We start from the raw sequence: 18,592 nt of genomic DNA, 5'->3' as shown, positions 1-18,592 counted from the left end.
GTATTTATGTAGAACTGGAAAGTGGTCGGTTTTCTCTCATGCTTCAATGTGTCTTGCATTTTGATTTGTGCATGTCGATATACTAGCACGATGTCGTCATTAAGTTGGAACCTTGACTTGTCTTAACTTATTCTTTAAAATGTTTATAGTGATAGAAACGTGCTACTTTTGTAGCACGTTTCCGACGCAATACTTAAATGAACATCTTCATCCCTTAAAAATTTGTTAAAGAGCCATTTTCCCTTGAAATTACTGTTCACTTAATTTTCACGGATTTTTCAACATATTAAGAGTCCGTGAAAACACCCTTTAAGAAGGTCCTTTGTTTACCCATGGAGATAGACTGAGTGTACCGTTATGTATAACCAATGATAATCCTCAGTGGACAGGGTCATTAAAAAAACGTGAAAATACCCTTACAGGATTAGTCCTATAAGCCTCATGTAAATGTCCGTGAAACATCTAGGATTCTTTTCATGGAAAAATTTTAATGAATTTTTAACGGATGAAGATGTTCATAGTATTTCCACTGAAAAAAAAACATACAACTACATGCACATGAAGCACAAAGTTACAAATTAAATTCAAAGCAAATAACTTTTCTCCCATGTGTGTAAAAAGACTAACACATACTGTATGGACTGTGACAAGTCTAAAAAAATTCCTAAAAATAGCACAATACCCTGTGTAGGGAAATTCCCAGATGAGAAATAATACGATATAGTACATATTGCACACGCACTGCGGTAACTTCCCAGTACAGCATTACTAATCTCATTTCCTAGTTCTGTGAACTAGCGTGCGTGGCTCCATGCTATTTTCACGGTTATTTTTGAGAGGATAAATAAAAGGTAAGTTACAAAAACATGAAGATGTACAATAAAGTTACATGTACATGCTAGCTTACATGTACATGCAAGATAATTGAGTCACATTCCAGAAATTTGGGGGTCCAAAAGTGTGACTTTTTTCTGTGTCCATATTAGTACACATGACCTATAAATTTGCCAAAAGTATCATTCAAATTAACTTCACACCATAATTGTTTCCTTTGTTTGGCGGGGGGGGGGGGGGGAATTAATTTGCTCACTCTTCGAGACAGCTGAAAAAATGTGTTATAAAATCTTACACATGCCAAATGTAACAGGGAAACACAAAAATGGTCCTCACATTTATGGAATGACCCAATTGTTTTTCCAGTCATGATGAAAGGTCTGTATACCTGTATGGCGCCTTTCAAATTATCATATTTAGTACATTTTGGAATGCACAAACTCAGATAATTATAAGCAGTTGTACATTGACAATATCATTGATGAGGATGTAGTAAGTTGAGTTCATGAGCCAGAGTAAAAGTGGAAATGTGGCTCATGTACATTGCAGAGAGCAAAGGAAAAGACCAGAACAATTTTTATATTTTTTTTGAGAGTTTTTTTTTTCTTGAAAGCTGGGCTCCATTTACATCATGTACATGTACATGTACATGTAAATCATCTCTCTTTTCTGAATATTTTGTAAACCCTTCATGTAAAAATGAAATAAAAATATTTTCAAAAAAGACTTCACGTCACACTTATACCGGCTGATGAAGCAGTATGAACCCATACTGAAACAGAGTTCACTGATTTTTGTGACGAGTCGAGTCAAGCCATTTTAAAGATGTGACTCGAGTCAAGTCGAGTCATTAGGCCAAAAAAAAAAAGTCTCCGGTTTCTGGTATGCGCGCGCGTCGCCGTAGCCATGCGCGTCGGCAAAATGAAAAAGTTTTTTTTTTTCAATGAAAGATGATGTCTCAAAACCGCCAAACTCACTGGTTTGCCTGGAATCCTGGTGCTGCACAATTTTAACGTGTTTTTAGATTGGGTTATGGTCGAGAATAAGCTTTATGTGGCCTCTCTGGAATCCCATATATTTGCACTAAGTTTAGTCAGGCACCATTTGCAGTCATCAGCTGACATTTGAAGCAAAAAAATCAGGTAAAAAAAAAAAAAGCGCGTCGCCGCGCCACTTTTGGGGCAAGCTCCATACCAGAAACCGGAGACTTTTTTTTTTGGCCTTAGGTAAAGAAGGTCGAGTAGAGTCGAGTCGAGTCACAGTGTGTAGTTGAGTCAAGTCAATGGAGTCGAGTCGAGTCAAGTATTAAAGCTTGAGTCAATTTGAGTCACAAATATTTGAACAATATACAATAAATAAACACAAGAGAGAAGTCATTTTTGGGGCTTTTTTAATTTTACATTCGGGCTATTGCATGTGGTGACACCACATTAGACTCTCAATGAAAATAAAAAGTAGGTGCCAGCTGATTGCCATTCAACTAATAGGGACACTGATCAAACCACGTCTACATTTTTCGCGAACATTCTAAATTGACGTGAACAAAACCAGCATCCGCGTATCGAGTCATTGCAAATATTTTTCACAAAGTTTTGCTTTTATTTTTTGGACTCGAGTCTTATTAGTTTTCCTTGAGTCGAGTCGAGTCATTCTGATGAGGGACTCAAGTTGAGTCAAGTCATTTGCTCGCAGTGACTCAAGTTGAGTCAAGTCATTTGCCCTCGAGAGTCGAGTCACCAAAAATTGTGACTCGAGTCGAGTCATTGACTCAAGTCATTACAACTCTTTACTGAAGCACAGTTTTCAGATCTCTTAAAGGCAAAGAGGAAGACAATGTTTGTAAAAATCAATTTCTTCGGTCAACAGATTTCAAGATGGCCGAAGTGACCACAGAAGATGTCCTGGACAAGATCAGTCAGGGTCACCTGGAGTGCACAATTTGCATCCAACGGTTCAACCGTCCCAAAATCCTCGACTGTCTCCACAGCTTTTGCCTTGGATGCCTTGAGGATTACAAACGCACCCAATATCCATCAAGCCCTAAACTTCCATGCCCACTCTGCCGAAAGGAAACTGTCCTACCCGACAACGGAATTGCTGGTCTTTCCAACTACTTCGCCATGACTGCACTGGTCGAGGAATTCACGCACCAGGAAAACCTTGTGAAGAGGCAGAAGTCGAGGATAGTGTGCGAGGTTTGTGAAGACGACGAGGCAATTTCCAGATGCACAGACTGCAAAGAGTACCTGTGCTGCGAGTGCCAGAGAGCACACCAACGGGCAGTGAAGACGAAGAAGCATGAGATTGCCACCCTGGATGATCTGCGGTCGGGGAAGGCAACCTTCAAGAGCAAGATGCGAGATGAGGTACCTAAGTGCAAGAAGCACACCAACCAAGAGGTGTGCTTCTTCTGCAATACCTGTAAGGTCTTGATCTGTGCTGTCTGCACCGCTCTAGACCACTGCAAACCATCTCATACCTACGAGGACATCGAGGAAGCAGAGATGTCATTCCGAGACAAGGCCAAGAGTCTGCTGTCGAAAGCAAAGGACAGCAGGCGCAAGTTCCTTGTGGCAAAGAATTTCGTCGACAGTGCATCCCAAAGACTTGAACTGATGCTTGCCGACACCTCGGCTGACATCTCACAGAGAGCGGATGAGGAGGTTGTGAGGATACGAGACATGGAGGCCAGCTTGAAGGAAGATGCTGCCAAAATTGGAAAAGAGAAAGCGGAGTTGTTGAAAAATGCCCAGGAGTCTTTCTCCGAGAACCTGAAATGGACACAAGGCACCTTGGAGATGGCTGAGGCCGTTTTGGATCAGTCCAGCCGTTTTGAGCTCCTGGAGTTGATGGAGAAACTTCTCTGCAACTTGAACGATATCAACGAGTTGGATGTTCCATGCCCAGAGCAAAATCTGTCCCCCTTCCTCGCATTCAAACCAGTACCAGTGAAGAAAGTTGCACTTGGGAAGCTTCTCCTGAAAGAGAAGTGGTCTTTGAAGGCGCACTTTGATGGCAAGGTCACTTCTGGCGAGGTCACAAAGGGGTATCGGTTCAAAATGGCTGCCAGCATTGCAACTTTCACCAACAGCGACATAATTGTTGCAGATTTTGAAGACTACAAACTCCATCTTTTCACTCCACAAGGCCAACTGAAGTTTGAATTTGTGGGACCCGGGGACCAACCCGAAGGGCAACTGTTCAATCCATATGACCTTGCCGTGACTCAAGATAACAAGTTGGTGGTCATTGATAATTTGCTTGTGAAAGTCTATGATGCACCTGACACTCAACATATCAAGTTCCTGTTCAGTTTCACACCACCTTCAGAATCAGACGGCGATGAAACAGGAAGTGATCTCTCCTGCATTGCAGTTGACGAAAAGAACCGCATCGCAGTTGGCGATGCAAAGAGAAAAATCATCTCTCTACACGAGATAGATGGCTCCCTGATCAGCAAAGTACCAGCCGAGCTGCTGGACAGACGTCTTTCCATAAGCAACAAGGAGCGACTCATCTTCAGCAATTATCAGAAAGCCAAGTTGGTTTGCATCGACTTCGACGGACAGGAGGTGTTCTGTGTAGATACCGTCGTTGACGGTAAACAGCTGAAGCCAGCCGGGATGTGCTGCGATCGTCACGGCGATATCTTTATCGTTCTCCACGCCAGCGACGAGCATGGAGCCGGGGAGATTCACCGCTACAGTGCGGAGGGCGCCTACATGGGACGCATCGCTGCTGGTCTGAGGAATCCGCTGGGATTGACACACACTCCGGCTGGTGAACTTGCAGTTGCTGATATGCTTTCGGTGAAGATTTACCATAAAGATTGACAGAATTAGCAATATCTCGGGATGCAGTCTCCTTTCTTGCTGTATCCTGACAGGCCCGTCACCACTACTGCGCATTGGGGGAGGACATAAAGTACCAACTAGGGAGGCCCACTACCATAAAAAAATACAAAATACAGATGGCTTTTTTTTCTCGCCAAGGCCAGGCCTCCCTTGGCGACGGGCCTGATCCCGACATACTTGTTCAATCCGCACGTGGTCCCTGAAACAAAAAGTAAAGTCTGTCACAAGTGGCTCATCATGCTGGCATTTATCTCCAGTGTTCTTCGCACAAAATGACAAAGAATTTCAATTCCACCCCGAGATCGGATGCCAGATGACTCCCCAGCTAATCCTGGTACCCATTTATACTCCTGGGTGGAGAGAGGAAAGTGAGGGTAAAGTGGCTTGCCCAAGGACACAACATACTGTGCACTTACTGATGCTCTCCAGGTGTGAATTTTATGGGGTGGGGGGGCATTATCCCCCCCCCCCCCCCAAACAAATTTGCCCAACGCTGATCAGCCGATCAGCGTTGGAAATTGATACAAAAATAGCACTTTTCTTGAAAATGACAGTATACCAGGTGCCATGATATTACAGGATGCTTTACACTGTCATTCACCAACAGTCCAGTAAGGTATTTCAAAATGATTTGGTAGTTTTATTTTTTGATATTTGCAAATGTTGTATTTTCCCTTTAACAGGGACATGGTTGAAAAACTGAATACCAACAAATTCAAAGTATACAGTTGTTCAGTACTCAAGCCAAACTTAAGTCGAAGCGAGGACAATACATGTCGAGATCACTAATATTGCCATTGATAATGTAACTCGATCATTTTAAGCATCTAGGTGTCTGGTTAGATCCATCTCCAACACGGAATGTGCACATTGACAAACTGTCTCAGAAAGTTAACAAGCGTGTGGGGGTTCTCTGGAAATGTCCTGCCTCATATCAGCATACGTACAGTACATTTGTTACAACATGTAAACAAAAACACTTTCCGCATAAGACAAGCTTCTATACGAGGAGATTAAGTAATGCCGGTGAATCTCATATTAACGAGAGTCAACTGTGAATAGTGAATTGTTAATAACTTTCTCAAACATATATGTAAAGTAAAAAAGAAAATTGTGAAAGTAAAACTACTTTTGTTTCTGTGCTAGTACTAGAGACATTTCAAGTCAAAATAACCATTTACTGCAAGTAAACTTGTACAGGATTACATTTGCGTCAATTTCTCCTCATGCTAAAATGTTCACAAATTTGACCTGATTGGTTTCTCAGTGTTGCATATGTAAAATTAATCTTAAAATTTACATGATGAGATTGTTTCAGGAAAAGATTATTAATTTAGAGATCAATTAATAGTTTTTGGTCATGTTTTATGAACCAATGTTCTAGATTTTTTGTGCTGGTGGTTTGTACAGTAGTGGACGACGAGAATATGATGCGAAGGGGAATATTAGTATAACATCAAAATAATGACAGAGGACAAGAAACACAAGAAACGCCGTCACGTTAGCAGTTTATCCAATGGTTGCTGTGATTTGTTGTTAAATACCTGAAACCACCAAAGAGGAATTTCTACACATGAATGGACATGCAGCCTTTCGCTAAATAGGATTTGAGCTGATTATTTATACTGCTTTTTGACGTTATCCTCGAATTTCCAAAACTTAAGTAACCTTTTCTTTCAGTTTTTGATGGAATTTGAGGGTGATTTTAAAATTCAACAAAGAAAGAAAGAAATGATTCAACACATATTACATGTATTATGTCCATAAATGTCCATTCACATTTTAACAATTTTTTGGGTGGTTTCAGGTACTGTTAAAAAAATAAAAAAATAAATAACCATTGGAAAAATTGCTAACGTGACAGATGCAAAGTGGCTCCCTTTATTGTGTTTCTTGTCAGAAATCAAAATCAAAATCAAAAGTTACAAATAAAAAAATTACAACTTAATCTAAACACATTGACGATCTAAAAGTGTAATCCCCTACTGTTGACTCCTAGTGCAAAACACTTTTTGAACAGTTGAACAAAGAAATTGACTTGAGCGGGGTTTGAACCTGCCACCTCCGGGTTACCGTTCCAGTGCCCTACCAACTGAGCTATCCAGCCCTATGTTGGTAGTTCCCCAATTGGTCAATATCTTCGTAAAACACTCATGTTGGAGAACAGCAATAAAGCTAAACTATAAATTGTACATGTAACAGTTATCTGGGTGCTTTGTCTTTAAACACATGTGTTTTAAAAAGGAACAGAGGTCTATGTCTGTTCCATGAACAAGCTTTTTTCGTTCATATTGTGGCAGTCGTGCCGACAGCAACCCCAAGTTGTCCTCGGCGGTCAATTCTGAGAAGGCGAGCGGTCAATTCTGAGAAGGCCAAGGAAGCAGGCCCGTTTTGGGGCAGTCTACCGCCAGGCGCCGCAGGGGAACAACTTTATTCGCGGGCGGGTCTTACGCCAGCAGCTCTCGCGCCAGCACACACGGGAACAGGGCAGGGGAAGGAAAACGGGGCACCTCTAAATCAAACACAGGACTGTTCTCTTTAGGTTGACATTCCTTTATTATAATCTACTCAGGCAGACTGCAAATCATCTCTAGGCCTTGACAGGTGTTGGTCACCTTTCCAGGTGCCTCCCCTAAACAGGTGCGGGTTTCCTAAACAGGTGCAAGTTCCCTGTACAGGTATAAATCTTCCCCAGTAAGTTAACGTCCACTCACCACTACGGCCTCGCTACTTATTCCCGTGGATGGAGTTCCTCCCCTCTTCAACTGACCGAACTAGCCCCCGCTAAATTTATCCCAGTAAGAGCCTCACTTACGGACACAGCTGCCTACTACCACTAATCTGCAAAGGCGAAGGACTGAATAAACACGCTCAGCAACTGCGACCCACTACAGGTCACCCGTGTCTCACTACTCTGGAACGGGACTGGAACTGCTCAGGAACTGCCCTGCTGAGCACGCGCTTGCGCTTATATACCCATGCGGCAAACAGACTGGCGCTGCGGCGCATTACGCGCATCAGACCTGACTGACGTCTAGGTCATTGTCTAATCTACAGCTACGATAGCCCCTGGATACCACCAAACTACTATTGCGCCACAATATTGTTTTGGGTTAATTTCATGTACAAACACAGGTCCACAACAATACGTCTTATTGACCGTTTCGACATTTTGCTGAAACAGTCTTTGTTTTCGCTAAAGTTTTTTTTTTTTTGGCTGTTTCGGCAACCAGCCGAAACAGCCTTTGTTTTGGGGTATTTTTTCCTTCTTCTTTTTCAGCCATGTCCCATAGCATTTGTACACGTTTTTATCGTGGGAGGCTTTATATGGGCACTAAAATCAATCCGATTGACTTTATACTCGGCACACACTTAGACCAGCACCTGAAGATGTGCGCCAAACATTGACATCATGATGACGTCAATGTTTGGCACACATCTTCAGTCATGTGACATCACAATATAGGTGCATACTTTGAAGGCCTATATCATATCTACAGAACTACGTACAGGTCTGATTGGCATGAAACTTGGTATGTCCCTAGACCGGGATGTGTTATTGATGAAAACTACTAACCAGAAATGAGTCCCTAACAGATATAAGCTCACTTAAGTCATGATCTAGGGTGAAATCAAACATTTCAGGCTTTTACCCAAAGGTTCAATCTAAAAAGTTGTCCATATCCGCGGTGATCAAAAATACTGATTTTGGCCCAACAATCCAACTATACGAAATTTAGTAATATCGGAGTCTTATATAGCACACGTATCTACCAACAATTAGGTACTCAATGCGCTGGAAATTATGTCTATTATTATAGAAAGGTAAATAAAGTTACACAAGTGCATTACACAAGACACGGGACCTACGGCTTTACATCCCATCCGAAGGACGAAGCAATAACGGTAAAGTGCCTTGCTCAAGAGCACAAGAACCACGGTTCCCATGGTCAGGATTCGAACCCATGTACCATGGCACACGAGTCGAACACCGTAACGATTGAACCACAGCACCCCAATGTCAAAAGTTCTCACCAGGTGGGTATAGAGGCCAAAAAATGAATCCCCGAGAGATTTCAGCTCACAAAAGTCAGGATTCAGGCAAAAAACAAACATTTCAAGTTTTCAGCCAAATGTCCCTAATCTAAAAAGTTGTCCATATCTGTCAACATCAAAAACACTGATTTTTTGCCAAAAAAAATCCAACTACACAAAATTTAGTCAAAAGTTCTCACCAGGTGGGTATAGAGGCCAGAAATGAATCCCCAAGAGATTTCAGCTCACAAAAGTCAGGATCCAGGCAGAAAATAAACTTTTCAGGTTTTCAACCCAATGTCCCTAATCTAAAAAGTTTCCATATCCGTCGTCATCAAAAATACTGATTTTGGGTCAAAAAGTCCAACTTCACGAAATTAAGTCAAATGCTTACACGAGGTGGGTAGATGCCAGAAATGAATCCCAGAGAGATTTCAGTCCACTACAGTCAGGATCCGGGAAGAAAACAAACATTTCAGTTTGGAACACAAATGGTCCGAATCTGAAAAGTTTTCCATATCCGTCGTCATCAAAAATACTGATTTTGGGTCAAAAAGTTCAACTTCACGAAATTAAGTCAAATGCTTACACGAGTTGGGTAGATGCCAGAAATGAATACCAGAGAGATTTCAGCTCACTACAGTCAGGATCCAGGCAGAGAACAAACATTTTAGTTTTTTACCAAAAATGGTCTTAATCTGAAAAGTTTTCCATATCCGCGGTCATCAAAAATACTGATTTTTGGCCAAAAAATCTAACTTCACGAAACCAAGTCAAAAGTTCACACAAGGTGAGTAGACCCTAGAAATGAATCCCCAAGAGATTTCAGCTCACTACAGTCAGGATCCGGGCAGAAAACAAACATTCTAGTTTTTTTACCAAAAATGGTCTTAATCTGAAAAGTTTTCCATATCCGCGGTCATGAAAAATACTGATTTTTGGCCAAAAAATCTAACTTCACGAAACCAAGTCAAAAGTTCACACAAGGTGAGTAAATTCCAGCAATGAATCCCCAAGAGATTTCAGCTCACTACAGTCAAGATCCGGGCAAAAAACAAGTATTTTAGTTTTTTACCAAAAATGGTGTTAATCTGAAAAGTTTTCCATATCCGCGGTCATGAAAAATACTGATTTTAGGCCAAAAAATCTAACTTCACAAAACCAAGTCAAAAGTTCAAACAAGGTGAGTAGATGCCAGAAATGATTCCCCAAGAGATTTCAGCTCACTGCAGTCAGGATCCGGGCAGAAAACAAACATTTTAGTTTTTTACCAAAAATGGTCTTAATCTGAAAAGTTGTCCATATACGCGGTCATGAAAAATACTGATTTTAGGCAAAAAAATCCAACTTCACGAAACCAAGTCAAAAGTTCACACAAGGTGAGTAGATGCCAGCAATGAATCCCCAAGAGATTTCAGCTCACTTCAGTCAGGATCCGGGCAGAAAACAAGTATTTTAGTTTTTTACCAAAAATGGTCTCAATCTGAAAAGTTTTCCATATCCGCGGTCATCAAAAATACTGATTTTTGGCCAAAAAATCTAACTTCACGAAACCAAGTCAAAAGTTCACACAAGGTGAGTAGATGCCAGCAATGAATCCCCAAGAGATTTCAGCTCACTACAGTCAGGATCCGAGCAGAAAACAAGTATTTTAGTTTTTTACCAAAAATGGTCTAAATCTTAAAAAGTTTTCCATATCCGCGGTCATCAAAAATACCGATTTTTTGCCAAAAAATCTAACTTCAAGAAACCAAGTCAAAAGTTCACAAAAGGTGAGTAGATGCAAGAAATGAATTCCCAAAAGATTTCAGCTCACTATAGTGAGGATCCGGGCAGAAAACAACATTTAAGTTTTTACCAAAAATGGTCTCAATCTTAAAAGTTTTTCATATCCGCGGTAATCAAAAATACTGATTTTTAACCAAAAAATCTAACTTCACGAAACCAAGTCAAAAGTTCACACAAGGTGAGTAGACCCTAGAAATGAACTCCCAAGAGATTTCAACTCACTACAGTCAGGATCCGGGCAGAAAACAAACATTTTAGTTTTTTTACCAAAAATGGTCTTAATCTGAAAAGTTGTCCATATCCGCAGTCATGAAAAATACTGATTTTTGACCAAAAAATCTAACTTCACGAAACCAAGTCAAAAGTTCAAACAAGGTGAGTAGATGCCAGAAATGATTCCCCAAGAGATTTCAGCTCACTACAGTCAGGATCCGGGCAAAAAACAAACATTTAAGTTTTTAACAAAAAATGGTCTAAATCTTAAAAGTTTTTCATATTCGCGGTCATCAAAAATACTGTTTTATGTCCAAAAAATACAACTTCACGAAACCAAGTCAAAAGTTCACAAAAGGTGAGTAGATGCCAGCAATGAATCTTCAAGAGATTTCAGCTCAATACAGTCAGGATCCGAGCAGAAAACAAGTATTCTTGTTTTTTACCAAAAATGGTCTCAATCTGAAAAGTTTTCCATATCCGCGGTCATCAAAAATACTGATTTTTGGCCAAAAAATCTAACTTCACGAAACCAAGTCAAAAGTTCACACAAGGTGAGTAGATGCCAGAAATGATTCCCCAAGAGATTTCAGCTCACTACAGTCAGGATCCGGGCAAAAAACAAACATTTAAGTTTTTAACAAAAAATGGTCTAAATCTTAAAAGTTTTTCATATTCGCGGTCATCAAAAATACTGTTTTATGTCCAAAAAATACAACTTCACGAAACCAAGTCAAAAGTTCACACAAGGTGAGTAGACCCTAGAAATGAATCCCCAAGAGATTTCAGCTCACTACAGTCAGGATCTGGGCAGAAAACAAACATTTTAGTTTTTTACCAAAAGTGGTCTTAATCTGAAAAGTTTTCCATATCCGCGGTCATCAAAAATACCGATTTTTGGCCAAAAAATCTAACTTCACGAAACCAAGTCAAAAGTTCACACAAGGTGAGTAGATGCAAGAAATGAATTCCCAAAAGATTTCAGCTCACTATAGTGAGGATCCGGGCAGAAAACAACATTTAAGTTTTTACCAAAAATGGTCTCAATCTTAAAAGTTTTTAATATCCGCGGTCATCAAAAATACTGATTTTTAACCAAAAAATCTAACTTCACGAAACCAAGTCAAAAGTTCACACAAGGTGAGTAGACCCTAGCAATAAATCCCCAAGAGATTACAGCTCACTACAGTCAGGATCCGGGCAGAAAACAAGTATTTTAGTTTTTTACCAAAAATGGTCTCAATCTGAAAAGTTTTCCATATCCGCGGTCATCAAAAATGCTGATTTTTGGCCAAAAAATCTAACTTCACGAAACCAAGTCAAAAGTTCACACAAGGTGAGTAGATGCCAGCAATGAATCCCAGAGAGATTTCAGCTCACTACAGTCAGGATCCGGGCAGAAAACAAGTATTTTAGTTTTTTACCAAAAATGGTCTAAATCTTAAAAAGTTTTCCATATCCGCGGTCATCAAAAATACTGATTTTTGGCCAAAAAATCTAACTTCACGAAACCAAGTCAAAAGTTCACACAAGGTGAGTAAATTCCAGCAATGAATCCCCAAGAGATTTCAGCTCACTACAGTCAAGATCCGGGCAAAAAACAAGTATTTTAGTTTTTTACCAAAAATGGTGTTAATCTGAAAAGTTTTCCATATCCGCGGTCATGAAAAATACTGATTTTAGGCCAAAAAATCTAACTTCACAAAACCAAGTCAAAAGTTCAAACAAGGTGAGTAGATGCCAGAAATGATTCCCCAAGAGATTTCAGCTCACTGCAGTCAGGATCCGGGCAGAAAACAAACATTTTAGTTTTTTACCAAAAATGGTCTTAATCTGAAAAGTTGTCCATATACGCGGTCATGAAAAATACTGATTTTAGGCAAAAAAATCCAACTTCACGAAACCAAGTCAAAAGTTCACACAAGGTGAGTAGATGCCAGCAATGAATCCCCAAGAGATTTCAGCTCACTTCAGTCAGGATCCGGGCAGAAAACAAGTATTTTAGTTATTTACCAAAAATGGTCTCAATCTGAAAAGTTTTCCATATCCGCGGTCATCAAAAATACTGATTTTTGGCCAAAAAATCTAACTTCACGAAACCAAGTCAAAAGTTCACACAAGGTGAGTAGATGCCAGCAATGAATCCCAGAGAGATTTCAGCTCACTACAGTCAGGATCCGGGCAGAAAACAAGTATTTTAGTTTTTTACCAAAAATGGTCTAAATCTTAAAAAGTTTTCCATATCCGCGGTCATCAAAAATACTGATTTTTGGCCAAAAAATCTAACTTCACGAAACCAAGTCAAAAGTTCACACAAGGTGAGTAAATTCCAGCAATGAATCCCCAAGAGATTTCAGCTCACTACAGTCAAGATCCGGGCAAAAAACAAGTATTTTAGTTTTTTACCAAAAATGGTGTTAATCTGAAAAGTTTTCCATATCCGCGGTCATGAAAAATACTGATTTTAGGCCAAAAAATCTAACTTCACAAAACCAAGTCAAAAGTTCAAACAAGGTGAGTAGATGCCAGAAATGATTCCCCAAGAGATTTCAGCTCACTGCAGTCAGGATCCGGGCAGAAAACAAACATTTTAGTTTTTTACCAAAAATGGTCTTAATCTGAAAAGTTGTCCATATACGCGGTCATGAAAAATACTGATTTTAGGCAAAAAAATCCAACTTCACGAAACCAAGTCAAAAGTTCACACAAGGTGAGTAGATGCCAGCAATGAATCCCCAAGAGATTTCAGCTCACTACAGTCAGGATCCGAGCAGAAAACAAGTATTTTAGTTTTTTACCAAAAATGGTCTAAATCTTAAAAAGTTTTCCATATCCGCGGTCATCAAAAATACTGATTTTTAACCAAAAAATCTGACTTCACGAAACCAAGTCAAAAGTTCACACAAGGTGAGTAGACCCTAGAAATGAATCCCCAAGAGATTTCAAATCACTACAGTCAGGATCCGGGCAGAAAACAAACATTTTAGTTTTTTTACCAAAAATGGTCTTAATCTGAAAAGTTGTCCATATCCGCGGTCATGAAAAATACTGATTTTTGACCAAAAAATCTAACTTCACGAAACCAAGTCAAAAGTTCAAACAAGGTGAGTAGATGCCAGAAATGATTCCCCAAGAGATTTCAGCTCACTACAGTCAGGATCCGGGCAAAAAACAAACATTTAAGTTATTAACAAAAAATGGTCTAAATCTTAAAAGTTTTTCATATTCGCGGTCATCAAAAATACTGTTTTATGTCCAAAAAATACAACTTCACGAAACCAAGTCAAAAGTTCACAAAAGGTGAGTAGATGCCAGCAATGAATCTTCAAGAGATTTCAGCTCAATACAGTCAGGATCCGAGCAGAAAACAAGTATTTTTGTTTTTTACCAAAAATGGTCTAAATCTGAAAAGTTTTCCATATCCGCGGTCATCAAAAATACTGATTTTTGGCCAAAAAATCTAACTTCACGAAACCAAGTCAAAAGTTCACACAAGGTGAGTAGACCCTAGAAATGAATCCCCAAGAGATTTCAGCTCACTACAGTCAGGATCTGGCCAGAAAACAAACATTTTAGTTTTTTACCAAAAGTGGTCTTAATCTGAAAAGTTTTCCATATCCGCGGTCATCAAAAATACCGATTTTTGGCCAAAAAATCTAACTTCACGAAACCAAGTGAAAAGTTCACACAAGGTGAGCAGATGCAAGAAATTAATTGCCAAAAGATTTCAGCTCACTATAGTGAGGATCCGGGCAGAAAACAACATTTAAGTTTTTACCAAAAATGGTCTCAATCTTAAAAGTTTTTAATATCCGCGGTCATCAAAAATACTGATTTTTAACCAAAAAATCTAACTTCACGAAACCAAGTCAAAAGTTCACACAAGGTGAGTAGACCCTAGAAATAAATCCCCAAGAGATTTCAGCTCACTACAGTCAGGATCCGGGCAGAAAACAAACATTTCAGTTTTTACCAAAGGTGGTCTCAATCTGAAAAGTTTTCCATATCCGCGGTCATGAAAAATACTGATATTTGGCCAAAAAATCTAACTTCACGAAACCAAGTCAAAAGTTCCCACAAGATGAGTAGATGCCAGAAATGAATCCCCAAGAGATTTCAGCTCACTACAGTCAGGATCCGGGCAGAAAACAAACATTTTAGTTTTTTACCAAAGGTGGTCTTAATCTGAAAAGTTTTCCATATCCGCGGTCATGAAAAATACTGATTTTTGGCCAAAAAATCTAACTTCATGAAACCAAGTCAAAAAATCAAACAAGGTGCGTAGACACCAGAAACGAATCCCCAAGGGATTTCAGTCCACTACAGTCAGGATCCGGGCAGAAAACAAACACTTTAGTTTTTTACCAAAAGTGGTCTTAATCTGAAAAGTTTTCCATATCTGCGGTCATGAAAAATACTGATATTTGGCCAAAATATCCAACTTCACGAAACCAAGTCAAAAGTTCACACAAGGTGAGTAGATGCCAGCAATGACTCCAAAAAGAGATTTCAGCTCACTACAGTCAGGATCCGGGCAGAAAACAAACATTTTAGTTATTTACCAAAAATGGTCTCAATCTGAAAAGTTTTCCATATCCGCGGTCATGAAAAATACTGATTTTTGGCCAAAAAATCTAACTTCACAAAACCAAGTCAAAAGTTCACACGAGGTGACTAGATGCCAGCAATGAATCCACAAGAGATTTCAGTCCACTACAGTCAGGATCCGGGCAGAAAACAAACATTTTAGTTTTTTACCAAAAGTTGTCTTAATCTGAAAAGTTTTCCATATCCGCGGTCATGAAAAATACTGATTTTTGGCCAAAAAATCTAACTTCACGAAACCAAGTCAAAAAATCAAACAAGGTGCGTAGACACCAGAAACGAATCCCCAAGGGATTTCAGTCCACTACAGTCAGGATCCGGGCAGAAAACAAACATTTTAGTTTTTTACCAAAAGTGGTCTTAATCTGAAAAGTTTTCCATATCCGCGGTCATGAAAAATACTGATTTTTGGCCAAAAAATCCAACTTCACGAAACCAAGTCAAAAGTTCACACGAGGTGACTAGATGCCAGCAATGATTCCCCAAGAGATTTCAACTCACTACAGTCAGGATCCGGGCAGAAAACAAACATTTAAGTTTTTACAAAAAAATGGTCTAAATCTTAAAAGTTTTTCATATCCGCGGTCATGAAAAATACTGATATTTGGCCAAAAAATCTAACTTCACGAAACCAAGTCGAAAGTTCCCACAAGGTGAGTAGATGCCAGAAATGAATCCCCAAGAGATTTCAGCTCACTACAGTCAGGATCCGGGCAGAAAACAATCATTTTAGTTTTACCAAAGGTGGTCTTAATCTGAAAAGTTTTCCATATCGGCGGTCATGAAAAATACTGATTTTTGGCCAAAAAATCTAACTTCATGAAACCAAGTCAAAAAATCAAACAAGGTGCGTAGACACCAGAAACGAATCCCCAAGGGATTTCAGTCCACTACAGTCAGGATCCGGGCAGAAAACAAACATTTTAGTTTTTTACCAAAAGTGGTCTTAATCTGAAAAGTTTTCCATATCCGCGGTCATGAAAAATACTGATATTTGGCCAAAATATCCAACTTCACGAAACCAAGTCAACAGTTCACACAAGGTGAGTAGATGCCAGCAATGAATCCAAAAAGAGATTTCAGCTCACTACAGTCAGGATCCGGGCAGAAAACAAACATTTTAGTTTTTTACCAAAAATGGTCTTAATCTGAAAAGTTTTCCATATCCGCGGTCATGAAAAATACTGATATTTGGCCAAAAAATCTAACTTCACAAAACCAAGTCAAAAGTTCACACAAGGTGAGTAGATGCCAGAAATGATTCCCCAAGAGATTTCAGCTCACTACAGTCAGGATCCGGGCAGAAAACAAACATTTCAGTTTTTACCACAAATGGTCTAAATCTGAAAAGTTTTGCATATCCGCGGTCATGAAAAATACTGATTTTTGGCCAAAAAATCTAACTTCAAGAAACCAAGTCAAAAAATAAAACAAGGTGTGTAGACACCAGAAACAAATCCCCAAGGGATTTCAGTCCACTACAGTCAGGATCCGGGCAGAAAACAAACATTTTAGTTTTTTTCCAAAAGTGGTCTTCATCTGAAAAGTTTTCCATATCCGCGGTCATGAAAAATACTGATTTTTGGCCAAAAATTATAACTTCACGAAACCAAGTCAAAAGTTCACACAAGGTGAGTAGATGCTAGAAATGAATCCCCAAGAGATTTCAGCTCACTACAGTCAGGATCCGGGCAGAAAACAAACATTTCAGTTTTTACCAAAAATGGTCTAAATCTGAAAAGTTTTCCATATCCGCGGTCATCAAAAATACTGATATTTGGCCAAAAAATCTAACTTCACGAAACCAAGTCAAAAGTTCCCACAAGATGAGTAGATGCCAGAAATGAATCCCCAAGAGATTTCAGCTGACTACAGTCAGGATCTGGGCAGAAAACAAACATTTTAGTTTTTTACCAAAAGTGGTCTTAATCTGAAAAGTTTTCCATATACGCGGTCATGAAAAATACTGATATTTGGCCAAAAAATCTAACTTCATGAAACCAAGTCAAAAAATCAAACAAGGTGTGTAGACACCAGAAACGAATCCCCAAGGGATTTCAGTCCACTACAGTCAGGATCCGGGCAGAAAACAAACACTTTAGTTTTTTACCAAAAGTGGTCTTAATCTGAAAAGTTTTCCATATCTGTGGTCATGAAAAATACTGATATTTGGCCAAAATATCCAACTTCACGAAACCAAGACAAAAGTTCACACAAGGTGAGTAGATGCCAGCAATGACTCCAAAAAGAGATTTCAGCTCACTACAGTCAGGATCCGGGCAGAAAACAAACATTTTAGTTTTTTACCAAAAATGGTCTTAATCTGAAAAGTTTTCCATATACGCGGTCATGAAAAATACTGATTTTTGGCCAAAAAATCTAACTTCACGAAACCAAGTCAAAAGTTCACACAAGGTGAGTAGACAACAAAAATGAACCCCCAAGAGATTTCAGCTGACTACAGTCAGGATCCGGGCAGAAAACAAACATTTTAGTTTTTTACCAAAAGTGGTCTTAATCTGAAAAGTTTTCCATATACGCGGTCATGAAAAATACTGATATTTGGCCAAAAAATCCAACTTCACGAAACCAAGTCAACAGTTCACACAAGGTGAGTAGATGCCAGAAATGATTCCCCAAGAGATTTCAGCTCACTACAATCAGGATCCGGGCAGAAAACAAACATTTCAGTTATTTACCAAAAATGGTCTCAATCTGAAAAGTTTTCCATATCGGCGGTCATGAAAAATACTGATTTTTGGCAAAAAAATCTAACTTCACAAAACCAAGTCAAAAGTTCACACAAGGTGAGTAGATGCCAGAAATGATTCCCCAAGAGATTTCAGCACACTACAGTCAGGATTCGGGCAGAAAACAAACATTTCAGTTTTTACCAAAAATGGTCTAAATCTGAAAAGTTTTGCATATCCGCGGTCATGAAAAATACTGATTTTTGGCCAAAAAATCTAACTTCACGAAACAAAGTCAAAAAATAAAACAAGGTGCGTAGACACCAGAAACGAATCCTCAAGGGATTTCAGTCCACTACAGTCAGGATCCAGGCAGAAAATAAACATTTTAGTGTTTTACCAAAAGTGGTCTTAATCTGAAAAGTTTTCCATATCCGCGGTCATGAAAAATACTGATTTTTGGACAAAAAATCTAACTTCACGAAACAAAGTCAAAAAATAAAACAAGGTGCGTAGACACCAGAAACGAATCCCCAAGGGATTTCAGTTCACTACAGTCAGGATCCGGGCAGA

At 39.3% G+C, this 18,592-nt stretch overlaps 1 protein-coding gene across 1 annotated transcript; it reads left to right on the top strand.

Moving 5' to 3' along the window:
* Positions 1–2,600: 2,600 nt before the first annotated feature.
* Positions 2,601–5,075, top strand: LOC119735499 (protein wech-like). The gene has a single exon (XM_038209207.1). It carries the CDS (start codon positions 2,709–2,711, stop codon positions 4,665–4,667), a length of 1,959 nt encoding a protein of 652 aa, XP_038065135.1. The 5' UTR covers positions 2,601–2,708; the 3' UTR covers positions 4,668–5,075.
* The last annotated feature ends 13,517 nt before the right edge of the window (positions 5,076–18,592 follow it).

This window comes from Patiria miniata, unplaced genomic scaffold, assembly GCF_015706575.1.
Source record: "Patiria miniata isolate m_02_andy unplaced genomic scaffold, ASM1570657v1 HiC_scaffold_29, whole genome shotgun sequence".
NCBI lineage: Eukaryota > Metazoa > Echinodermata > Asteroidea > Valvatida > Asterinidae > Patiria > Patiria miniata.
The sequence above is the reverse complement of the archived record's forward strand: the minus strand, read 5'-3'. Positions and strand labels throughout refer to the sequence as shown.

Excerpts from the sequence above, each read along its gene's own strand:
- LOC119735499 (XM_038209207.1), top strand. The coding sequence starts at position 2,709 with ATGGCCGAAGTGACCACAGAAGATGTCCTGGACAAGATCAGTCAGGGT.